Source organism: Myxine glutinosa, chromosome 2 (assembly GCF_964187855.1).
Source record: "Myxine glutinosa chromosome 2, kmMyxGlut1.1, whole genome shotgun sequence".
Classification (NCBI taxonomy): Eukaryota; Metazoa; Chordata; class Myxini; order Myxiniformes; family Myxinidae; genus Myxine; species Myxine glutinosa.
The window spans coordinates 150913223-150936605 of NC_136262.1; the positions used below are offsets into that span (position 1 = coordinate 150913223).

General features: G+C 44.0%; 1 protein-coding gene across 8 annotated transcripts in view; it reads right to left on the reverse strand.

The window, feature by feature from the left end:
* LOC137421178 (centrosomal protein of 152 kDa) overlaps positions 1-23383 on the reverse strand; it is a 163728-nt gene that overhangs the window by 64509 nt on the left and 75836 nt on the right. For all 8 annotated transcript variants that reach the window (XM_078771817.1, XM_078771819.1, XM_078771816.1 and 5 more), the window contains 7 exons: positions 20661-20752; positions 20384-20541; positions 19264-19462; positions 16924-17049; positions 14872-15002; positions 10160-10276; positions 9615-9723 (listed from right to left, as the gene is read on the reverse strand). In XM_078771817.1, the coding sequence (XP_078627943.1) occupies positions 9615-9723; positions 10160-10276; positions 14872-15002; positions 16924-17049; positions 19264-19462; positions 20384-20541; positions 20661-20752 (932 nt within the window). The remainder of the gene's footprint in view (positions 1-9614; positions 9724-10159; positions 10277-14871; positions 15003-16923; positions 17050-19263; positions 19463-20383; positions 20542-20660; positions 20753-23383) is intronic.

Consider the following 23383-nt stretch of genomic DNA (forward strand, 5'->3'; position numbering starts at 1 on the left):
GGGCTGGTGCTCCTGCCTCACACCTAGCTCGGCTTCACGCTGTTGAAACCAAAGCTTTCAGAATTATTGGAATCTCCCGCGATGAAGCTATCTCTGAGGGCCTTTCACTCACTCACCGCAGGCAGGTAGGTGGTCTTTCTGTCTTCTACCGACTCCTCTCCGGCCTTGCACCCCCAGCTCTCTCTGTGCTCTGTCCCCCAAATATTCCTACAGGTCGCACAAGATCTGCCAGCAACCCTATGATGGTTAAACTGCCGAAATCTCGGCTCTCTGCTCACCTTCACTCTTTCATTCCTCTTTTCTCCCGCCTCTGGAACAAACTCCCTCACTCCCTTCAATCCCACTCCTCCCTCCAGGTCTTTAAAACAGCTGTTCACCACCATCTCTTATCTTCCCCCATCCAAAACCTTGATCTTTTCTACCCCCGCTAATTCACCCCAGATCCACCTTGTTTGAAATTCCAACTTCTTTCCTGGAAGTCCTGGCAGTGTCCATATGTTTTATACCTCTCCCACCGCCCCCTTCCCATGCCCCCCCCCCCCCCAAAGCCCTCGCCCTCTCTCAGATCTCTCGATGTCTCCATGTCTCTCGGTCCCTGCTCTCAAATGTTGTGTTTGTGTCCTTCCCCCTCTCTCCCCATCTTGTCTACCGCTCCCGATGTTATATGTTTTATGTGTCGGTTTGTCTTTCTGTGTGTTTAATGTTCGCTCTTTCACGAGCCTCGATCTTGTATACAAAAAAAAGAAAAAAAAAAGAAAAAAAAAACCAAGTCTAGAAGAGAAGATACTCCATTGGCTGAGATCCGGGTCAGGAAATTGACAGATTGTGTCAATCCCAGTGAGTCACAGAAGTGCTTTGCTGAGGTGCCATGACTGGTGATAGTCTGGGATCCGAGGCCTGGAAATGTGTAAAAAAGTGATTTTGAAGTGACACACCTGCTATAAAATGTTTGACCCCTAGATCATGTCTGTGGGGGTGTTAGCCACCAGAAAAGTGACTTTAGCAAGGTAGTTTGGATTGCGCGAATTCTGTAAGAACGTTTTTTAACTTGGGGCGTCAACTGTAAAAAAGCAAGAAATTTAGGGGTAGGGGAAATTCAATTGACCATATATCCCATAATACAGGGGTGAGTGCAACAAATTACCACTCATTCTTTTTGTTATAAAGTTGGCTTTTATATGAAACATGATTCAACGTGATTGGACCATCCATGAGGTCAGCAGAGGTCAAAAGGTCACGGAAAGTGGGTTAAGCTGAAAATTTAGCTCCTTTATCAAATAATTCACATATGTATATGTCACAATATGTTCTTTGCATCCCTCTACTGTTTCTGGCCTATATTGATCGTAATAGTGATGGTTTACTGTGGTGGTTGATGCTTTTCATCTTTTGTGTGGTGCTAGTGATTATTATGCTACATTTGTTTCAGCAACTTGCTTCACTCTTGCTGATCTTTATGATAACCATCGATCTTCAGCCTCCCTAGCTGGAGCAAGCTTCCTTCTTGTCAATTATTATTTACCACTCAACCAACGACATATCGAAATTCCCGTGTGGAAGCACTGAATGACATATCGAAAGTGAAAACCGGTAGCCATATTCCTTTTTCTGTCAGGAGCTGAATGGAATGCTGATTCCCATCCAAAAACCATAAAGTAAGAGCGAAATATGAACTTAGAATAGTTAGATAAGAACATTATATAGTTAGGAATATTTTGTACATATTTTCCTGTCATTCAAGCAATTATCGGTTCACTAGCGTTCGAGAGAAAAGTATAGGTAAATTTGACTAGTTTCCTCATTGAATCTTGAAATGTTATAACGTTGTGAAATCATGATATTTACGAATCTAATATATTTCACAGTCGACCCTGATTTACTACACGTGATGGTGTTGATTGGTTTTGTGTGGCGTGGGGAATATGTTTCATTCTGGCCTGGCACCAGGTTCGCCCGAAGATTCACCTGATGCGAATACAACATTATTAATTTTGTTCCATTTGTGGATTGTATGAAGTCTTAGAGTGTCTTTTTATTTCTTACAGGTGCTGACCCCTGGCGTATAAAGATGGAACCTGTGGCTGTGATAGCTGGTAAAGGAAACAAACGCAAACTCTCTTCTAGTGTAAGTGACTATTCGAAATGTATCGTCTGCCAAAGTACAACAGATGATCAGGGACCTCTGTATAACCTGACGAAGAGAGGGTTCACAACATTCAAGAACGCGGTGGAAATAAGGAAGGATGACGTTTACAGCAGAGTGTGGGACGATCTGCAGAATCAGGACCAATTTCTTTCAAAAGGACCAATGTGTCACGAAAAATGCCGCAGTAGTTACACCCTCAAACGGACTTTGGACAATCTAGTATCCGCCAAATGGTTTAAAGCCGAGCAAGGAGAAACATCAGGTGAACGGGAGGGCAGGAGGAGTTTAACGGACTTTAAGGCAGTGTGTTTCCTGTGTGAAAGGGAACGCGATTCCAAAGGTGATAGGACATTAACTTTAGTCAGCACAGTTGACAGGCAGAAGTCAATCCATGATAAGGCAAAGGTGTTGAGGGATGAGGCGGTCCTTTTGAAAATTGAGGGCCATGGTGATTATTGTCTTGACCTCATAGCTAACGATTTCCGCTATCACTTGAGGTGTATGAACAATTTCATGAACAGACGATGTAAAGCTTTGGAACAGACATGTGACAATAAAGGTGTCACTGAATATGACAAAGGCTTCCAAATGCTTGTTTCAGAAATTTCACCTGGACTTCTTATTAACAAGCATGTCTACCACCTTGGCCAGCTGACCAATAGATTTACGGAACTTCTCTCACAACAGGATGTAGTCAGTAAGAAACCCTACAGAACTGATAGGTTGAAAAAGCGATTGTTGAAGCACTTTGAGTCTGACATTCAGGTCATCACATTGAAGGGTAGAGATACGTTAATATGTGCATCTTCTTTGACCGTCAAAGAGCTCTGTGATGAAGTAGTCTCTCTGCAGACTGAATTAGATGAGTGTGAGCTTCTTCCAGATGACGAGGAAGAGGAGGTACTGCTCACAAACGTGTCAAACAGTTCATACCATGTGGCAAAACACTTGAGGGCTGAAGTGAAAAAATTCGGAAAGGTAGGGTGTGCAATCCCAGTCAGTGATGAAATTGAAATCTCATATGAAGGTGCCTCTAGTCAAGTCCCGGTCGACTTGTACAATCACTTGGCATGGTTACTAACAGAGGGAGATGAGTGTCTCGGTGAAGATGGCAAAGTCGAGCTTACCAAAGATGATGAAGAGAAGGTACTGAATTTGGCACAGGACATTGTAGGATGTCTTAGCAGGCAGCCACTTCCCAAACACATCGGTGTTGCCCTACATATTCTGAAGCAAACATGTAGTAAAAACCTTGTGACAATGATTAACAAATTTGGACACTGCATCAGTTATCCCACTGCTCAGCGACACATCACAACAGCCGCCAATGATGTTTCTGAATGAGAAGAAAGGGAAGGGTTGTTCATTCCAACAAACATCACACCAGGACACTTTACCCACTACGCATTGGATAACTTAAACTTCCATTCAGAGACACAAGATGGTGGTAGTTTTGATGCTACAACAAATATAATTTATCAGTACACATTTGAGGGAGAAGGAAGTGGGGGCAGTGCCCCTTAAGAAAACCAGGAAACTGACTATCGGTGAACCAGACAAATTCGTTCCAGTAAGTAGTAAACTGACACTGAAGGACAGAAGACAGGCTAGGTCATTATGTGATATTGAACTTCCTCATGATGACAAGGGGGAAGCCTGCTTTCTAGCTGACAAGAACATCGTTTGGTTCCTACTGAGGATGTGTCCAACACAGTTGATGACGGGTGAAAACGACAAGGACACTGGTAGCCTGACACGGAGCAGCTTCTTTGAATACAGTTCTGGGCAACATACAGAGAAAACAAAGATTGGTTATGGACCATTGCTTCCACAAAACCCAACCAACGCAGATGTAGTCCAGACCTCATTGGACTACTTTGTCTCCTTGAGTCTTAAGATGGGTCAGGCTAAGACGGTGGTGACTTGTGACCAGGCGATATATGACATAGTAAAGGGGTTGTTTCGGAAGGAATCGGAAAAGTACAAAGATGTTATTGTTCGACTTTGAGGATTCCATATTGCCCAGAACTTCTAGGGATCTATTGGATTTTTCATAATGGAGAGTGGCATAGAGGACATTCTGGTTTCTAGTGATATCTGTGGTCGAGGTACAGCCAATAAAGTCATGGCAGGAAAAGATTATTATAAGATGGTCCGTTATCATTCATGGTTGAGTGAGGCATTGTTCATGCTGAAGTGGGAGGCATTTGAGAAATGGCTGTTGTTCGAGAAGACTGAGGAGACACTTTCTTTGCTTTCGTCTCTGCTTGAAAGTCTTAGAAATGCCTTTGACAGGAAAGAGAAGGACGAATTTGCTGCACTCATGAAGGAAGTCATGAAATGCCTAGAGTCACTGGAGTCGCTCTGGGGAGATTTTGAGAAAGGATTAGGAGTGACAGCCCATCTTTGGAGCATGTACATAGACATGGTGCTTATCCTAAGGCGTTACATCCATGCTGAGAGAGCTGGGCTGTGGCAGCAGCACTTACAAGAGGTACAGAATATGCTACCCTATACCATTGCTTCCGGCCATAGTAAGTACATGTCCTGCCTTCCGATCTATCTCAGTGAGATGCAAAAGCTTCCAGAAACAGCACCAGAAGTGCACGAGGAGTTTGCAGCTGGCAAATTCACAGTTCACCAGACTGCAGGAGACTTTAATGGTGTGTGGACAGACCTTGCCCTTGAACAGACCTACAATAGGGAAGGCAAAACAAGCCTCTTTAAGGGTATAACACAGTCTGAATCAGCACGAGAAAAGTACATCAAGGCTCTACCGTTCATGACCTCTGTCTCTGAAAGTGTAAAACAGATGGCACACATGGCCTCGCCGCAATCTGACCACCACGAGAAGCTGAGGAAAGACGACATGGAAGCCGTGTTGCAGATCAAATGGACCGTGGAAGGGAAGATGCAAAACCCATTCGATCCTTCACTTGTGACAGATAAACTAATGAACATATCCACAGGTCAGATTCTTGCAGCAACTACCCTGGTAGCTGCCAAACGTCTAGGCTTGGAGGCAATGGATGCTGCCACGACGACGAATGCAGACAAGATTGTCCAACCGAAGATAGAAACATTCGCCACGCATCTGAAGAAAAGTAAGAAAAAGATGGACACTGTGAAAGAAGTCATCAGAGAGGAGAGTGCAGTGACAAGGGCACTTTGTTTCGCACAGGACCTGAGTGATGAGGCACGGACTGAGGCATTTAGTTACGAATGGCTTGAGTACCCTCCCTCGTTGTTTGAGCCAGAGAAGGATGGATTTTCCATGCGCAAAGGTTGCAAATCCAACTATCTATCCACTCTACAGGCAGAGGTTGCCGAGTCATGGGAACTGTTGAAAGAGTTGCCTCCTTCTGCATCTGATGCAGTTTATGTAGTCGATGCAATGGCATTCATCCAGCGGTTCAACACACTTGGTTCGAGTACATTTGACCAACTTCAGGAAAGGTACAGGAACAAACTCTTGAACATGAAACCCAGACATTGCACTGAAGTGCATTTCGTGGGCGATCAATATGATTTTGGGTTAAAGAGTCTAAAAGGGGATGAACGCCAGAGACGGGAGTCAAATACCAACTTGCCAGAGTTTGTTCCAGCGGACATCATGAAAATCCCTGATTGGAACACATTCCTGTCAAACCCTTGTAACAAGACCAATCTGCTGTCGTATCTTGCTTCACATTGGTCCCAGGAGTCATCCTGGCCTGATGGCTTCTGCCTGGTCCTTGGGGTCAACGCCCAGGCAACTCGTATGACGCAGACGGAACATACCAATGTTGATGAGCTGTACTGCCCTAACCACGAGGAGGCGAACACCAGAATCTTTGCTCACATTGCTAGCTGTGACAACAGCGTAGTTGTCATTCAGGCTACAGATACAGATATCATCGTCTTGTCAATGTATCATTTCCCTCGGTTGACAAACGTTGTTGAGTTATGGGTGGAAAAGGATGATCTGTTCCTCCCCATCCATGACTTGGTGAATGAGTTGGCCAAAGCAGTTGGAAAGGACGTATTGGCACTCACAGACACACTGCTCATCTCCTACATTCTGTCAGGTTGTGATTTGGTGAGCTATCCTTTCAAACGGGGTTAGAAGAGAGCAGTGAAAGTCGCACTCCAGCATGTTGACAAACAGCCAGCGTTGTCCAATTTCATCCGACATGAATCCGGACCTTCTGCACATGATCAGGTGATAACTGAAGCACGAAGCTTCTTTTGTGATCTCTACGGCAAGCCAGGGTATTCATCCCTGGATAAGCTCCGCGCCCACTTGTTTGCATCTAGCAAACTAGATCTGCGCTCCCTTCCTCCAACAGAAGATGCTTTTCACTTCCACGTTCTCAGGAGCCTTTGTCAGATCAGCTAATACAAGCAAGCTTCACTCAGCAATCCAGTGCTTCTTCCACCTGAAGAGTATGGCAGGAGTGTGGATGGTGACAGGTTAATTCCTGTCATGAAGAGCAAGCCATCAAAGCCTTCTGCTGCGAAGTTGAAGTACTGCAAATGTAAGAAGAAACCGAACTGCCTGAGGAATTGCCCTTGTGCGAAAGCTGGAGTACCATGCATCATTGCATGTGCCTGCAATGGCGACAGAGAAAAATGTGGACGGCTTCTGACTGATGACGGTGATGATGATGAGTAAATAGAGGTAATGACACTTTTCCAGACAGTATGTGGTATGACTTGTCGTTTTAAAACATGTTGAAGAGTACCGTGCAAATAGATAGTGTGAATGCCCGATTTTGGTGATTTTTTAAAAGTTATGCAAATCTAAAGTGACATACATGCCAGTAAGTTAAGTTCAGTCGGGGCATTTCTTTCCCAAAAACATCAGAGGGGTACAAACAACATATTTTGTGTGTAAAGTTTTGGCTAGATTGAGCTTGAAGTATGAAAAATGTGATTTTATTTACTAAAAGAGCTAAACGTTTAGCTTAACCCACTTTCCGTGACCTTTTGACCTCTGCTGACCTCATGGATGGTCCAATCACGTTGAATCATGTTTCATATAAAAGCCAACTTTATAACAAAAAGAATGAGTGGTAATTTGTTGCACTCACCCCTGTATTATGGGATATATGGTCAATTGAATTTCCCCTACCCCTAAATTTCTTGCTTTTTTACAGTTGACGCCCCAAGTTTAAAAATGTCCCTACAGAATTCGCGCAATCCAAACTACCTTGCTAAAGTCACTTTTCTGGTGGCTAACACCCCCACAGACATGATCTAGGGGTCAAACATTTTATAGCAGGGGTGTCACTTCAAAATCAAATTTTGAGGTCTCGGATCCCAGACTATGAGAGAGGAACCGACACCCAACCAGCTGGCATGATGACAGTTGAAGTCACCACATATGAGGAAGAGAGAGTTGGGATGAGTGGATAGAAGTTGGTCCATGTTGTCAGACAGTGAAATGTAAATGGAGTCATCACTGTTTGGAGGACGGTACAGAACACTTATGAACAAAAGGTGGGAGCGGAGAGGACGCCGTAGCCAGAGGTACGCCTGGGGGTGAAGAGGAGAGAGGGCAGTGCAAGGAGAGTGAGGAAGAGCGTTTTTGATAAAGATAGGCACCCCACCACCAGGACGAGGCTCAGGTCTATCATACCGGAGGAGGGAGTAACCAGGAAGAGATATTAAGGAATCAGAGACATCTTGAAGGAGGAAAGTCTCTGTTAAGCAGATCAAGTCTGGATTGTCAGAAGCAACCTGTATGGAGAGATCAGTCAGGTTTGAGCGAAGGCCCCGGATGTTTGAGGTCCATACCGTTAATGAAGAGAGAGGGGGAGCATCGGGTACAGGACAGGGGAGGGGAGGAGTAGGGTAAGATGAAGGATGAGAGGGGGAGGTAGGGAGAGCAGTTGATAGTGTGTCAGAGATTACAGAAGAGTTCCAAGAAAGGGAAGGATGAGGAGGATGAAAGGTTTGATGGTGAAGGGATGAGGCACAGTGAGGGGTTGTTTGAGGGGGGGCAGAGGAAAGTAGAAGGTTGGAGGGGGGGGTGGATATATGAGATAGAAGGGAGACGAAGTGGGGAGGAGGCAGCTTTGAGGAGGAGGGGGGAGGAGGGAGAATTGGAGAGGAATGGTATGGGGGGAGATTTGAATGGGAGGGGTTGGGGGGGAGTTTTGAAGGGGAGGAGTGAGGTGGGAGTTTAGGAGGGGAGGGGCAAGGGGGGAGTTTAGGAGTGGAGGGGCAAGGGGGGAGTTTAGGAGTGGAGGGGCAAGGGGGGAGTTTAGGAGTGTAGGGGCAAGTGGGGGGAATTGGAGGGGAGGGGCAAGGGGGGAGTTTAGGAGGGGAAGGGCAAGGGGGGAGTTCAGGAGTGGAGGGGCAAGGGGGGAGTTTAGTAGTGGAGGGGCAAGGGGGGAGTTTAGGAGTGTAGGTGCAACGGGGGGGATTTGGAGGGGAGGGGCAAGAGGGGAGTTTAGAAAGTGGATGATTCATGAAAGACGAACATTGATAACAAATTGGGTTTGTTGTGATTTTCAAGTTAGCAATCCGATTCAGAACGATGGAGGAGGGGTGGAATGAATGTGAATTTAGACCATGTAGTGAGGGAGACGTATAAGAGATTGAATTTCTTTTTTTTGACGTGGAATGAGTTGGAGAGGAAATTGAAAAAAGCCTTTTAAATAGGAAGAAAAACAGCGTGTTGTAATATACCACTGAATAAAACACTGAAGGGGAAAGTTTAAACATATTTAAATAATATTTAAACAGAACCGTGAACAATCTTATATGCACAAAATACCAACGGGGGGAGAGCCGAGAGGGACCACCACGAGTCACGTGAACAGGGCAAAAGGTGGATGGCAAGGAGATAATGTGGGCGGGGTGAACAGCACACCTGGACAGAAAGTACAGGATGAGACAACAGCACACGTGGAGAAAGGAAAATAAATGTTTTTGGTTGTTTTTTTGTTGTTTGTTTGTTTTTGGGGGGGGGGGGTGGTGGGGATTTAAAACGTAAGACAAAGAGTATTATGTTCGGGGTAGAAGGGAAAAAACTAAGAGCCAAGCAAAACACGATGTAGGGAACTTAAGTTAACAAACACCGACGGGGGTACAAGGCCGCACACGCGGAGCAGAACACGATTAATTAATTACGAGTTACAGGAAATTCAAACCAAAACTAACTATAAACAAACAATAACGCATGGACGATAAAATAACGAGTTGAAATTTGACAAACACACGAATGAAAAAATAACCGCTTTGGATGCCCGGAGAGAACCAAGCCTCAAGGTCGGAAGCTTCAACAACTAGGCCGCGTGGCACGAAATACTCGACTATTTTTTACAGGTATTTTTTACAGGTATTACAGGAATTGACAAAGATGTCCATAAAAAGTAAAAATGAAATTATATGTTTCAACTGAACAATCACCAAGTGTTAACAAAAAGTCAAAAGGTTTTTAATATTTTGTTGAAGGAATGACTTTCCATTCCTGGTATACCTTTGTGGCAGTGTCAAGCTGTTGTTCCAAATTATCCTTCTCCTTGCATATCATGATGTAGCTCTGCCTCACGTCATCCAACTCTTGCTCGCATTTCCGAAGCTCTTGCCTGCATACTCGCATTGGTAAAGACTTTAAAGAAAGGGATTCATCTTTTCCACAAATGTAAACTATGACAATCCAAAATGGATACTGGCCATTTTCTAACTGGTTCTACAGATGTTGCCACTCACTAAACTTGTGAAAAATGTCTGCCATTCATTAAGAGGACAAAAATCGACTACCTTTGGGAAATGTTGCAATTTATTGCGTTCGTCAAGAAAAAAACGATCTTGTTTAAGTAAAAAAATACACAATTTCCTGTCTGTCTGTCTGACCGCGATACATTCCGTCGTTACTTATGCAATCGCAACCAAACTTAACAGGGGGCCTGGGCTAAGGGTCACACGACAGAGATGACAGCAATTTAACTTTCCTTCCTCCCCCGTCCCCCCAAAAAGGAATGAGCTTCCTGCCTCTCCTGCAGGGAATGGATGTACTAGTACCTGAAAAAATCCAATTTCTTTTCACACTGCTCTTGCAGATACGCCACCTCTACATGTAGTTCTTCCCGTAGTTTTTCCTTGCCCGCTTCATGGAAACCCTGGTAAGTACGCTCACACCTGCCACACACATTCTCCGTTGGGACAAGAGTCAACAACATTTGCATCAACTATGTGGTGAACCAAAGCAAATGCCTTCACAATACTTATTTGACGTTTGTTTGAAGATCCTATGGTGGGTATACAAGGCATTGTGAGGGCACCATGATGTTGGCACACATAAGTAATTAACTGCTTTCAAGCATACCATAATCGTTGGGTGATTATTGTGCAGAAGTTAAAAAAAAAAAGCAAATTAGTCCTGCAGTACATTTCCATCAACTCCCATTGCAAAAAAATAAAATAAAATATGAATATTAAAAAACCCCACTTTTTAGCAACTTCATTTCACACTTTCACCCTCATCCCCAATTCCACTTCTTTCCCATTCATATCTTCATCCATAAAACCCATCGTTCTGCACCCAGCATGCCAATACCATCAGCACGTGCAGCATTTAATTCCCTATCAAGTCACCTGCATGCAACCTGCATGTTTGATGTAAATCTGCACGATGAAAAATGCATGGACCCTAAAAGCTTTACAAAACCTCATGGACTACGTCTTGATGTACATAATGGGTTCTTTGTCTGGTTGTTGATTTTGACTGTGATCCAAGGCTCAGAGGAACAAGCACATAAGTATGTCACATGCATGCCAATGACTGGAGATATCAGTTTACTTTTACACTAATTAGTAGACAGTAGGCAAACTATGGGATTTAGTAGACAGATTATGGGATTTAAAGCTGGGTTCCCTGCACCATGAACTCTGGGAGAGGTGTAGGGATGGTGGGTGTGTGAGGGGACGAGGGGCGGGGGAGGGGAGCCGACACGAAAGGGCCTTCAATCCAAATCTTGATAATTACCCCACGCACGTGAATGCCAAAGCAGAGTGAATCAATTAGTTCACTTTGACTGTCTGTCGAAGGGCGGAGGAGCTCCCTGTGAGCCAACGGCAATCCATATCCGGTGCCCAACTGTGTCTGCGGACATCCTCCTGCAGTCGGGTTACCTCTTTTTAGGAGGTTGGTGGCAGGATTTGCACTCCAGCCACCATAAAAACATGCCATTCCGCAACAAAGAAAACAAAAAAAAAAAAAAACTGTGCAGCTGCCCTTCGCAGGTCAACTCACCGGATGATGGGATTGAGGCGAAGCCTTTGGGACCCCCATTCTTTGATAAATAGGAGGAAAAGCACGGGGTAACTTTCCTGGGTTGGGTTGTGGAGGTGTGTGTCGGGGTGGTGCTGAGGGGTATGGTCCACCAGACGACGGTCTCCTTGGGTAACCTGAGGCGGTCCCTTCGGGTGGGTACCTGGAACGTACTTACTCTGAGAGGATTTCTGTCTTTAATTCTCCAAGACCTGTCTAAGAAAATCGAAGGGGATTTTCTCTAAGACCTGTCTCTGCCATCATTTGAGCTCCAGCGTTTGAACATCAGTGTTGCAGCACTTTCTGAGGTTCGGAGGCCGGATAGTGGTGAGATCATGGTGGTCGGGTCGCTTTGAACTCTCTCAGAAAGTACTGGTCTGGTCGCTACTATTGGAACACCTACTACTGGTCTGGTTGCTTTGATTGCTACCATGCCCAAGGAGTTGCTATAGCTGTGTCCAATAAGCTGACTCCCATGATAGTCGAGGTAACACCGGTCAACGAGCGTATTATGAGACTGAGGATGCGTCACTCTTTGGGTGTCATTTCCCTAGTCTTTGTATATGCTACGACTGAGGAAAGTGGTCTCACCGTAAAGGAAGCATTCTACGCCATGGTCGAGTCTGTGGTTGATCAGTGCCCCAGGAGAGATACTCTTCTCATCTTGGGGGATTTCAATGCATCGACTGGCACCGATAGGGATGGTTATGAGGCATGTGTTGGTCCCCATGGATCTGGGACTGTGAACCACAATAGCACTAAGTTCCTCGGCTTTGCAAGAAGTCATGGACTTAGGGTGGCTGGCTCATGGTTTCAGTGCCCACAGGCTCATCGCTGGACTTGGTATTCCAATGCTGGTGGTGTGGCGAAGGAGATTGACCATGTGCTCAATGATGTTCGATGGCGGATGCTTCAGAACTGCAGGGTCTACCGGAGTGTTCAGTTCCTCAACACTGACAACAGGCTTGTTGTAGCAACTCTGAAGTTGCAGCTCAAATCCAAGAGAATGCTATCATCCCAGCCGAGGTGGGATGTGGGCAAGCTCAAGGAGGAGAGGGTAGCTGAGGAGTTTGCGAGCAGGTTGAGGGGGTTTTGGGAGGTCTGGATGCTTCGGGGGATCCTAAGGAGTTGTGGAGTGCCTTCAAGACCACCATCCTTGATGTTGCCGGTGGCTGTCTTGGAACCCACCATCACGCGAAGAAGAATTTGTCTCTCAGGAGACGCTTGATACCATCGACCAGAGTCGCAGGGACAGGCTCGATGGCAGAGCTGAACTGTTCTGGGAGCTGAGGCATAAAACTGTACGCTCACTAAGGGCGGACAAGGAGGCCAATGTGCGAGGAATCTGTGAAAGGGTAGAGCATCACTTGTGGACATGCGATTCTCGTCCTGCTTACAGAGGAATCTGTGCATTACGTTCCTCTAAGCCTGCCCATAGGTGCACTGCCGTTAGTGCAGAGGGTGGTGGCCTGACAGAGGAGTCTGAAGTGAAGGCCCACTGGGCCGGTTACTTTGAGCGGCTGTACCAGACTGACCCACCGGCTGTCGAGTTGGATGTCAGGGATGTTGCTATCCCAAATGCTGACCCCCCAATTAACTGTGAACCGCCTTCACTTGTGGAAATCCAGGTGGTGGTGAACCGGCTGAAAGGGGGCAAGGCTCCTGGGATTTGTGGCATCCATGCTGAACTTTTCAAGGCAGGTGGAAATGCTGTACTTGAGTCGTTGCATGCAGTTCTGTGCTCTGTTTGGAGCACAGGCATCATCTCAACTGACTGGAATAGGGGCCTTGTTGTCCCCCTCTGGTAAGGGAAGGGTGATCACCAGGAATGCAACAACTACCGAGGGGTGATGCTACTCTCGGTGCCGGGCATGGTCTTTACTTGGATCATTCTTGAGAGGGTTCGCCACCATCTGCTCAAGCACCAGCCACCAAAGCAGTTGGGCTTTACACCAAAGAGGTCAATGATTGAACGTATCTTTGCGCTTCGGGTCCTCACCGAACGCAAGGGAGAGTTTCGCCAGGGGCTGCTTGCAGCCTATGTTGATCTCCGCAAAGCGTTCGATTCGGTGAATCAGGATGCCCTCTGGAGGATTCTTTGTCTTCGTGGGGTGCCACCAACGCTGATCAATCTGATCTCTGAACTATACTCTGGTACTGAGAGTGCTGTGAGGTGTGATGGCTCCATCTCTGACTTATTTCCAGTTGTTACTGGAGTTTGGCAGGGGTGTGTACTGGCTCCCACACTCTTCAGGGCTGTATGGACTGGATTCTGGGGAGGATGTCGGAGAGGTCAGGCTGCGGTGCATCATTTGGGAGTGTCAAGATCTCTGACCTTCATTTCGCAGATGATGCAGTCATCTTTGCGGAGACACCGGATATTCTTACGGGGGCCCTCCAGGCACTGAATGAGGAGGCGGGGCCGCTGGGATTACGGATTTCCTGGGTCAAAACCAAGATCCAGGCTTTCAATGACATCTTGGATGCTGTGCCTGTTTGTGGCGAAAATGTTGTGGCGAAGAGATTCACTTACCTTGGCAGTGTTATTCATGTCTCTGCATGTTGCGAGCGAGAAGTTGATAGGCGTCTGGGTCGGGCCTGGGGAGTCATGGATTCACTGGATCATGAGGTGTGGTGCTGTCAGTATCTATGTAGGAGGATGAAAGTTAGAGTCTTTAAGTCCTTGGTGCTTCCAGTCTTGCTGTACGGATGCGAGTCTTGGACGCTTACCAAGGGCCAGAGAATGAGACTTAACTCCTTTGGAACCAAGTCTCTTCGGAGAATCCTTGGGTATTGCTGGTCGGACTTTATATCCAAAAAGCGGTTGCTGGGAGAGACCCAGATGCGATTTGTTTCCTGTATGGTCCATGAGCGTCAGCTGCGGCTGTATGGACATGTGGCTCGTTTTCCGGACGCTGATCCAGCTCAGCAGATACTCTCAGCAAGGGAGCCTCGTGAGTGGAGGAGGCCAACGGGCAGACCACGTGCCTCGTGGTTGCAGCAGGTTGATCGGCATCTCAAGGAGATAGGGATGGGCCAAGCACCAGCCTGGGGGATGGCCAGACAGAGGTGCCTGGAGTACCGTTGGAAAGTGGATGCGGCGACGCGCTGCTCCGGCACATGCTCCCATACCTGACCTGACCTGACTGTCTGTCTGTCCACAGACATTCGTCTATGATTGAGAAACAGCTTAATTCCAATTGAATATTATATTTTGGACCCTGTAGAATGCAAATCAGAACAAGCCTGCAGCTTAGTAGAACTTTGGCTCTGAATTTGACAAATTGTACGGAATCTCATCCAGATCGCACAATCTCATCCACCAATATGGAAGTCTGCTTTTTCAGCATCAGCTGGAAATATTTTGTTTGGAATATAAAATATTAATGAGTAAAAAATTAATCTGCCATTTCAGATCACATTAATATTGTGCTGCAACAAAGTTAAATAGCATAAAAGTTACCTCTCTAGGGCCTCTTGCTTATCCTTGTCAAAATCTGCAACCATTTCCTGAATCTGTAACTGCAACTGACGGTTTGTATCCATCAAATGCTCCTCATTGGTTGCAAACTCTTGCAGCCGTTGAGAGGTCTCCTGCATGACAATTACCAAAAAATGAATCAATAAATGATATCATCATCATAATCATCATTAAGATAATCAATTAATCAATAATCCCTGGCATCCTCGCTGGAAGCCCACGGCCCGAAGGAAGCCGGCCACTCCGCCAAGATTCCACAATAAACCGAAAATAGAATAGACGTCGAAGAATTGTTAAGATTGTGGGAGTTGAAGTGAGGTTGTGATTGGGTAGTTTACGGTGTCTGGTTCAAGGCGACCGTGGGCAGAGAGGGTCTCAAGTTGGTTTGTGTTGATGTGTTTTGAGGACGGCGTGGTAATCAGAACAGAGCCTTGGCTAGTGGTACTCTGGAGGAATGTGGAAGGGTTTGTTCGGATGGATGGAATATGGAGTGTAGTTCCTTGAACATTTAATTGTTGTTCTGTCATTGAAAAAGCTGCCGTGGTGATGTGATTGTGAATGCTTTCTGAGATATTGTGTTTTGGGGTGGAGGTGGCACGTTTGAGACGATAATTTTAGCAAAGTCGCATTGTATTAGCATGTTTAGGGGAAAAAATCCCAACAACAAAAAAATGGGCATTTCATTCCACCTTTTACATTCTTCCTCACCACAGTTGTTAGACGTTTGCCACTGTAATTACAAGATCCTGTGAATGCTAAACAAAAACACAGGCCTCTGCCAAACACTCTTTCATAATCCATTGTGTCGTCACATTGCAAAAAGACATTCTTCTCACATAGCTGTATGCCTCAGGTTGAGAGGCACTGGAGCCGGTGGCTTTTCTGGCATCACAACAGCTAATCTGTATTCAAAAAGTCATAGCATGTTTGCAGCGAGCCCGCAAAGACTGGATTATTCTCGTTTTCTTTGGAAACACGAGACATACGGAACCCCATTTCATATTTAAAGGAACTAATATACGCAGTTTCGATCCAACGAGCACAGACAGAGCATCTGGTATCAAGGATCATTCACTGATGCACTCCGCCAACCAAATCAAATAAAACTCCAACCTGACTTAGACCACAGGAGTGGTTAATGTAAAGAGGGAAGGCTAGTGACATGTATCTGTGGGAATTCTGTGGGAAGCCATATTTGCATGTCATTTTCAAAGATCGCTCAGATCAAGTAACAATAATAATCGTTCAACATGCAACATTAAATTTAACAATTATTGTTAAATTAAATGTTGCATGTTGAACTTATCGATTGGGGGAAGGGGGTTCGATAGCCATGGTGTGCATGCATGTGACTAAGCAATTTTTGAACTTTTACTTCATAGTTTATTTCACAATTTAAAAGATGATGCTCAATTACTAGTGACGAGTATATTGATCACCGGAGAAAGGATATTAATATTTCATGTGAAGAGTTCATAACTGAGGATGAAACAATAATCATCTGGTAAAATAACAAATAAAAACCAAAAAAAACGTCTTTTTGTATTCAAAGTCAAGGCTCATGGAAAGGCCAGAACAAAACAAAACAAAAGCAACAAAAGAGAGAGGGGGGGGGGGACATCGACAGCAGGGCTGAGGGACAAATTATAGATGTGGGTAGAATGCGGGTATGGGAGAACGCAAAGAATGGACATGGATACAGAAGCAAACTCCCAGGAAGGAAAAACTGGATTTTGGAAGGAAGTGGGCTTTGGGAGGGTTTACAGTGGTAGAAAAGATCATGGTTTTAGATGGGGGATGATCTGAGATCGTGGTGAACAGCTTAAAGACTAACAGGGAAGAATGAGGATGGTTGGTAAACTTTAATTTTTTTAATAATTAAAGTAAAACATCCACTATATAAAGTGAGCAGCTCATACTGAGATGTATTATTAATCAATTCAGTCATCAGCAAATTACAATACAGGAGACAAAGCAGTGTTCAAGCTAGAAATGGTGCTGAAAATATATATCTGCACGATACAATTTCCAAACCTTCAATTCCTCGTGTAGAGCTTGATTGTTCTGTTCCGCCTTCTTCAACTCTCTATGCAACAAATTATCTCCTTTAGACAAGTTCCCAAGGCCTTCCAGCTGTTTCTCTAATATTTGGCATCTTCCCTGCTCCACAAAAATGAAAGCAATGACTACTGCAGTTTAATACCTTTGTTAACACAATGTAGAAATACATTTCTCAGCAATAAAAATACAAAATACAAAGGGTCACACGATATTAAAGCAAAGCAAACGCCACAAAGAACATCACTTTTTGGTTCCCTACCTTACAGTTTCCGGTTTGGCATGAAGTTGTAGAAGAGACAGTAACCAGTGTTGGCCAGTAAAATTAACTTTGTGTCCAATTTTGAAGGTGATTGGTTACACCTGAGCTAATTTATAATTGCTATTACAAGGAGGGTGGACACTTATCCAACCAAGATATTCTACTTTTGCATTTTAAATTAATTTTCTGAAATTTGTAGAATTGTGGGTTACCAAAAAGGTAGAAAAGTCTGATTTAACGTATTTTAATTCCAGGCTATAAGGCAACAAAAGGTGAAATTTTGAAAGGGGGTGTAGACGTTCCATAGGCAGTGTGATAATAATATTTAATTATTGATTATTTTCAATTTTTTTACGTCTGTTAAATAGTAATCTCTTAAATATTTGAAATATTATATATAGGTATTTATTTGCTTTTTCATTCGTTGTAAATCGATTTCATTCGTTTTTCATTCGTTGTAATTAATGAATGAAAAAATTATACAGGCGGAGGCACGGCTATGGTAAAATTTCATGTCAATCGGACCAATGGTTGCCAAGAAAATGAATTTTTAAAATGCAGGCACACGTCACACATGCCTAACCCTGCTTTTCGCTTCGCGAGCGTAGGGTAATAATAATAATAATAATAATAATAATAATAATAATAATAATAATAATAATATTATATTAGGGTGGTCCAAACGTTTTGACGTTGCGATTTTTAAATGCGGCACCTCCCCCAAAACGTTCCTTATAACTAGAAAATAATTCAATAAAAAAAATCAGCTCGATCAAAGAGAATTTAGAGGTCGCTACCAAGTGTTGAAGTTTCACCCTTATATGCCTATAATATAGGCCATATATGTAGTATATGCAGATAGTTCTATCTCTTTAAATATACAGTATATCATCATATTCTTTTTCTCATCCTCAGGTTCTGATTTAGTGTTGCTCCTGTTAATGCGTATTGCTTAATCAACGGTAAGCATGAACACCAGAAGTGTCTGGCTGTTTGGTCCATGGCTTGAAGAACTCAGGGGAGCAAAGCTCCCTCGTAAGAGAGGTGATGACCTTCATGTTTTTTTGGCTGTTGAAGCAGAGCTGTTTTTTGGCTGTGATAGCTGTTGAAGGAGAGCTGCAAATTAAGCTTAAATGTGCCTTCCTATTTAAATGTTCCGTTTGAACAAACCTTAGTCGAGTTGTGGTGAAAAATGTTAAAATGTCTATCACTGGGTCAATACCTTAAAAATTAGGTCAAGATCAAAAAACGTTATGTTAATCCTGCATACTTTTTATTCCCATTATTAATGCAAAATTTAATTCCAAAAGTCCTCAGACATTGGCAGAAAAAATGGAGGAAATCCTAAATAGTGGTTTAGAACGCCATAGGATGCAAAACCTTGAACTCTAACCCGGAGGGGTATAATGTAAATTAAGTATAAATGCGCCTTGCCCTAATCTATCTTGAGGGCAATTTTGTTCTGGTCAGCCAAACTTTAGTCAAGTTATGGTGAAAAATGTTAAAAGAACTATAATTAGGCAATAACCTTAAAATGAGGTCAAGGTAAAAATAGGTCAACCCCACGTACTTTCTATTCATATTAACGATGCAATTTTTCAGTCCGAAAGTCCCAGCCGTCTCTGAAATTTGGAGTGTTGAGAGTGCAGGGAAAAAAATAAAAACGAAAGAAATAAATAATAATAATTTTCTTAATGGTCGTTTAGTACTCCTGGGAGTCGATGAAACTCTGTGGTACCATTAAAAATTGTGGGCGCCAATTAAAGAAAATTCCCACAACAGCAATAAGCCTCCCCTATGCAATAGGGGAGGTTTAAATTTAAAAAAACAAAGTCCATTTTACAACAATTCAGGTACCCAGTAGAAAACCAGGAAATGTACAAAAAATAATTATCAACCTACCAAACAAACTCTCACTACAAAGAATATGCATCATTGTGAAACAAAGGTAACAAATGGAAAGAAAGTTTGCAATCTCAATCTCATTGCGTAGCCAGAAAAAAAGAATGTTCCTTAAAAACAGTGAAAAGTTGTGCAATTCTCAGACGAGTTACCTTCCATTCTTGAGCCTCTAGATAAGCCTTATCTTTATACAAGGAAGCTTCCTTCGCTTGGCTTTCAGCAGACTGAACATCTCTATTGAGCCTTGCTGTTTGGGCACGTTTGTCTCGGTTTGCAGATAAAGCCCTGCGCAGCTCTTCCTGCAAGGAGCAAAGCAGCTCCTCTATTGAGCCCTGAGATGACGTTCCAGTTCTGCAGTGAAACCCAGGACATTCACATTTTAGAACTCCATCATGAGATATGCACTGTTTGTTGATGAGAAGCCATCACAAAATACACTGCACTGTCAAGAAAGAACTATGTTAGGGGCAATCTATTTACTATGTACATGAGGAATTAGGGGGTTGAGAGGAGCTCAAAAAAGATAGCAGCGAGCAAGAGGATTGCAGGAGAGTGTGGCTGCAGTTGAGACTGGGCCTGCCAGTGGATACATAAGGTAAAGTGTTCAGCATGGCGGAGGTATGTGCTCTACTGAGTCCCGTTCTAGTACATACGTTTTTCTCTCACAAATCAAAATTTAAGCACCATTTTCCCCAAATTAAAGGAAATTTAAGAGTTGATACTTGACATGGCACAATAAAAGGTTCCAGGTTGGTATTGTGTGAACAAAGGAAAATAAGCACATGGTTAGATATGCCCTTGGAATAGGCATTGACTGCATCAAAGCCATCATGAATCACAGCTTCAATGCACATTTGCAAATTTGAATGAACAAGGAAAGGGGAAAGAAAGAGTAGAGAAGCGAATGTTTTTGAACGTTATATACAAAGGACGACTCCAAGGCAAAGCCTGAATTTTGTACGTCTATCCCTACGGATGGAACTCAAAAAGCCATCACTTTAAATGATAAATACAGCATTATCACAATAAAAATGCATGGTCAGGGGTCACTTCCCCTTTTGCAAATTGTGAATTGCTACATCCAAAAATCGAGAAAGCAATGACTTTAGAAAGTTCGAAAGTCTTTGGAAATTGTACATTCAACATCATGATTTTGCCCCAGAATTGGAGTCAAAGGGGTGAGAGCAGGGAAAAAAACAGGGAACCGACATCTTTGCACACATATGTATTTACTATAAACTCAGTTCCACATGTGGAACTCTCACAACTCACGTTTTTTGCTCAGGCGCATCATTCAGACGTTGGATGGCAAGATCCACGTATGAGTCAGATGATGGAAACTGCTTGGTCTTGACCTCTCCAAAACGAACCCCAAACTTTGCTGCGGTTTCGTAAGCATTTAGTTGCTCCTTGAAATCCGAGATTTCCTCCTGTTGATTGGAAATAAAGTAGAACGCCTTTTTGTCAGTGCAAATCTATTTGCATTAAAAAGATTTTTAGTCTTGATCCCTAGATCTCTCTGCCAGATCCATGTCCTGCCGAGACCCACCTGCAGCGCCACGTTTGTCGACTCACTCAAGTTCTTGGCAGCGACAGCTTGTTGCAGGGCCAAATGCAGCTTCCCCATCTCTTGGGCAGACCCTATTCCAAAACAGTGGTGTTCACACACAAACGATATATCCACAAAATGTGCAATGTGCAATGTGCATTGCCTATATAAACAGTTTTGGATCTCAACCTTTCTTTCTGGCTTACAAGCACATATTACAAACAACAACACCTTTTCATCATATAAAAACCTCCAAAATGGTCACCCGCAAGAAGCGGTCCTTTCCACGGTACTTCTTAACCTCTTTCTCCAAAACATTCCAGAACCTTCTCATGGAGACAACCTTTCCATAGCAGCACGGGACCACACCATAAATGCAACCACTTGCTTTCTCCAACAACATAAAACAATTCCAACAATGGCTCACACTTAACGGAATTAACGTCTCGCCAACTAAACAAACAATCACTCTCATAACCCCGGACAAACGTGAATCCAACTACCACCTAACAATCAAAATGTACAACCAACAACTCCTCCCAAAACACTTGGAATCACACTTTAACCTCACTAAACACATAACTATAGCTAAAGTCAACCAAAGAGTCAAAACACTAAAAGTATTAACCGATAACAAGTTTGGTCAACACAAATAATCCCCAACTATAATTTACAAAAACTTTATCTGAACCACTATCAACTATACTTGCCCAAGTTGGGCACTCATCATATCCAAAACAAATGCGTTAAAACTTAAAACAAGAAGACGTCTGGCAGAGCACAATACTGCAAAATCCACCCCTCCCCTAAAAAAGTTGGGATGGACACATCAAATTGTCCATGATTAAAATTGATGATCTTAAACAAAGCTTGGGTCAATCGGATGAAAATTGATGATTTTTCAGGTGAAAATTGATTATTTTAGAAGTTTGACCTTGAGTTGACCTTTGACCTTTTGACCTCAAAAATAGTTGGTTTCCCCATTCAGTGATTCACTGTGCAATTGCCAATTCATTTCCAAGTCATTCGGATGAAAATGAGTTTTTCAGATGAAAATTGATGATTTTGGACATTTGACCTCACGTCGACCTTTTGACCTCAAAAATAGCTGGTTTCCCAATTTTGTGACAATATGCAAATGCTGTTCAACTTTCAAGTCAATTGGATGAAAAATGGAAATTTTAGAAAATTGACCTCAGGATCAAGATTTGATCTCAAAATCAAAAGGCCTCTTCCTTTTTTTTTTTTTTTTTTTTTTTTTTTTGGTATACAGAGTCGAGGCTCGTGAAAGAGCTAACATTTATCAACCAAACAAATCAAACAAACAAGCAAACAAAGTATATAAAAAGGGGAGCGGTCGACAAGATGGGGAGAGAAGGGGAGGAAGCACACACACACAACATTTGACAGCAAGGACATCGGGAGATGTTTTTGGAGGGAGAGGGCCTGGGGGGAGGCAGGATAGGTATAAAACGCAAGGACACCAAGGACTTCCAGGAAAGAAGTCAAAAGTCACCTCAAAAAAGTGGATTTGGGGTGAAATAGCGGGGGTAGAAAAGATCAAGGTTTTGGATTGGGGAAGATAAGAGATGGTGGTGAACAGCCGTTTTAAAGACCTGGAGGGAGGAGTGGGATTGAAGAGAGTGAGGGAGTTTGTTCCAGAGGCGGGAGAAAAGAGGAATGAAGGAGTGAAGGTGAGCAGAGAGTCTTGATTTTGGCAGTTTAACCATAAGAGGGTTGCAGGCAGATCTTGTGCGACCTGCAGGAATATTTGGGGGACAGAGCCCAGAGAGAGCTGGGGGAGCAAGGCCGGAGAGGAGTCGGTAGAAGACGGAAAGACCACCAACCTGCCTGCGGTGATTAAGTGAAAGGCCCTCGGAGATAGCGTCATCGCGGGAGATTCCAATGATTCTGAACGCTTTGGTTTCAACAGCGTGAAGACGAGCTAGGTGTGAGGCAGGAGCACCAGCCCAGAGGGGAGACCAGTACTCCATTGAGCTGCGGATGAAAGCCTTGTATGTGGTGAGGAGCTCAGGTGTGCCAAGGAAGGACTTCGCACGACGGAGGATGCCCAGTCGGCGACTGGCTTTGGAGGCCAGCTTGGAAATGTGGTTTTCCCAGGAAAGATCATGGCAGATCGTGAGACCCAAAAGCTTGAGTGACAGAACTTCTTGGAGAGGATTATTCAGAAAGTATATGGGAGGGTTGTCCAGTCGGTCTTTTCGGAGAGACATCGTAAGAGTGTGAGATTTGTCAGGATTGAAAGACATGTTCCACTTGTTTGCCCAGTCTGTGATTTTGTCCAGGTCTGCAGAGAGTGAGGAGGCTGAAGACTGCTGATCTGAGGGATGAGGAATGGAGCGGCAGAGAGTGGAGTCATCAGCAAAGAGATAGAGAGGATTTTCAAGAGAGTCAGAGAGATCATTGATGAAGACCAGAAAAAGCACAGGGCCCAGAACACTGCCTTGGGGAACTCCAGCCTGAAGAGGAAGAGGAGATGAGAGAAACCCATTCAGGGCCACACGTTGACAACGACTAGAGAGGAAGTCTGCCAGCCATGCGTGGAGATTTCCATGGATACCAAAGGAGGAGAGTTGGTGAGCAGAGCGGGGTGCCAGACCGTATCGAAGGCACGTGATATGTCGAGGGAGACAGCTATAATTTCCTGTTTGGCATTGAGGACCTCCATCCATTGTTGAGACAGCAGAAGCAGCATGTCCAGA